The sequence below is a fragment of the Zosterops lateralis genome, assembly GCF_965231275.1.
Source record: "Zosterops lateralis genome assembly, chromosome: 33".
NCBI lineage: Eukaryota > Metazoa > Chordata > Aves > Passeriformes > Zosteropidae > Zosterops > Zosterops lateralis.
The window spans coordinates 1,496,069-1,497,566 of NC_139793.1; the positions used below are offsets into that span (position 1 = coordinate 1,496,069).

At 54.1% G+C, this 1,498-nt stretch overlaps 1 protein-coding gene across 1 annotated transcript; it reads right to left on the reverse strand.

The window, feature by feature from the left end:
• Positions 1 to 75: 75 nt before the first annotated feature.
• On the reverse strand, positions 76 to 1,011 carry LOC310921358 (olfactory receptor 14J1-like; the record flags this gene model as incomplete). The annotated part of the gene is made up of 1 exon (XM_083881480.1): positions 76 to 1,011. The coding sequence occupies one exon, from the start codon at positions 1,009 to 1,011 to the stop codon at positions 76 to 78; it is 936 nt and encodes a 311-aa protein (XP_083737606.1).
• Between the last annotated feature and the right edge of the window lie 487 nt (positions 1,012 to 1,498).

The following is a 1,498-nucleotide window of genomic DNA, read 5'->3' on the forward strand; positions in this document are numbered from 1 at the left end:
AACCCTCAACAAAACTAACAAGAAATATCAAATTTGAGTTTTATTACAAGTGATTTTCAGAAATTGGCCATTAGTTTAATGTTTCTGAAACCATCCAGTCATCAGTCTCCACACTGCAGCCTTGAGCTCCTGGTTCCTCAGGCTGTAGATGAGGGGGTTCAAGGCTGGAGTCACCACCGAGTACAGAACTGACAGGGCCACATTCAGGGATGGGGAGGAGATGGAAGGGGGCTTCAGGTAGGCAAACACTGCAGTGGTGATGAAAAGGGAGACCACGGCCAGGTGAGGGAGGCAGGTGGAAAAGGCTTTGTGCCGTCCCTGCTCAGAGGGGATCCTCAGCACGGCCCTGAAGATCTGCACATAGGAGAAAACAATGAACACAAAACAGCCAAATACTATACAGCAACTAACTGCAATGAGCCCAAGTTCCCTGAGATAGGATTTGGAGCAGGAGAGCTTGAGGATGTGTGGAATTTCACAGAAGAACTGGCCCAGGGCATTGCCATGGCACAGGGGCAGGGAAAATGTATTGGCTGTGTGCAGCAGTGAATAGAGCAAGGCACTGGCCCAGGCAGCTGCTGCCATGTGGGCACAAGCTCTGCTGCCCAGGAGGGTCCCGTAGTGCAGGGGTTTGCAGATGGACACGTAGCGGTCGTAGCACATGATGGTCAGGAGGAAATACTCTGCTGAGATGAAGAACAGAAAGAAAAAGAGCTGTGCAGCACATGCAGTGTAGGAGATGTCCCTGGTGTCCCAGAGGGAATTGTGAATTGGGGCTTTGGGGACAGTGGTGCAGATGCAGCCCAGGTCACTGAGGGCCAGGTGGAGCAGGAAGAAGAACATGGGGCTGTGCAGGTGGTGGCCGCAGGTTGCAGCGCTGATGACGAGGCCGTTGGCCAGGAGGGCAGCCAGGGAGATGGCCAGGAAGAGGCAGAAGTGCAGGAGCTGCAGCTGCCTCGTGTCTGCCAATGCCAGCAGGAGGAAGTGGCTGATGGAGCTGCTGTTGGACATTTGTGGTGTCTTGGCATGGGGATCTGTAAAAAGAGTAATCATGGAATAGTTCAGTTTGGAGAGGACTTTCAATATCCCAGCCCAGCTTGGCGGCACTTTCCCCTACTGCCTGCCCAGGGCTCTGCTGCCTGGAGCTGTCCCTGCCTGCAGCTGCTTCCCTGTGCCCAGGGCTGGGCCCTGCCAGTGCTGCCAGAGCCCAGCCCAGGCCTGGGGACTCAGCTCTGCCCTGCAGAGCCCTCCCAGCTCAGGCACTGCCCAGGGGCAGCTCTGGCTCTGCAGGCTCTGATGGCAACCTCAGAGCAACCCTGAGGAGGCTGGAAAAGTGATTCTGGTGCTGCCTGCAAGGGGCCCTGTGCTGATTTCTGTCACTGCCTGGTTCAGTAAGGTCTGAGAGAAAATTAATTGGTTCTTTTTTCTCAACCTGAACTGAGAGATTAATGTCTATGTGCAATTTCCCATCCAGACAACAGACAACAGTAGATTTATA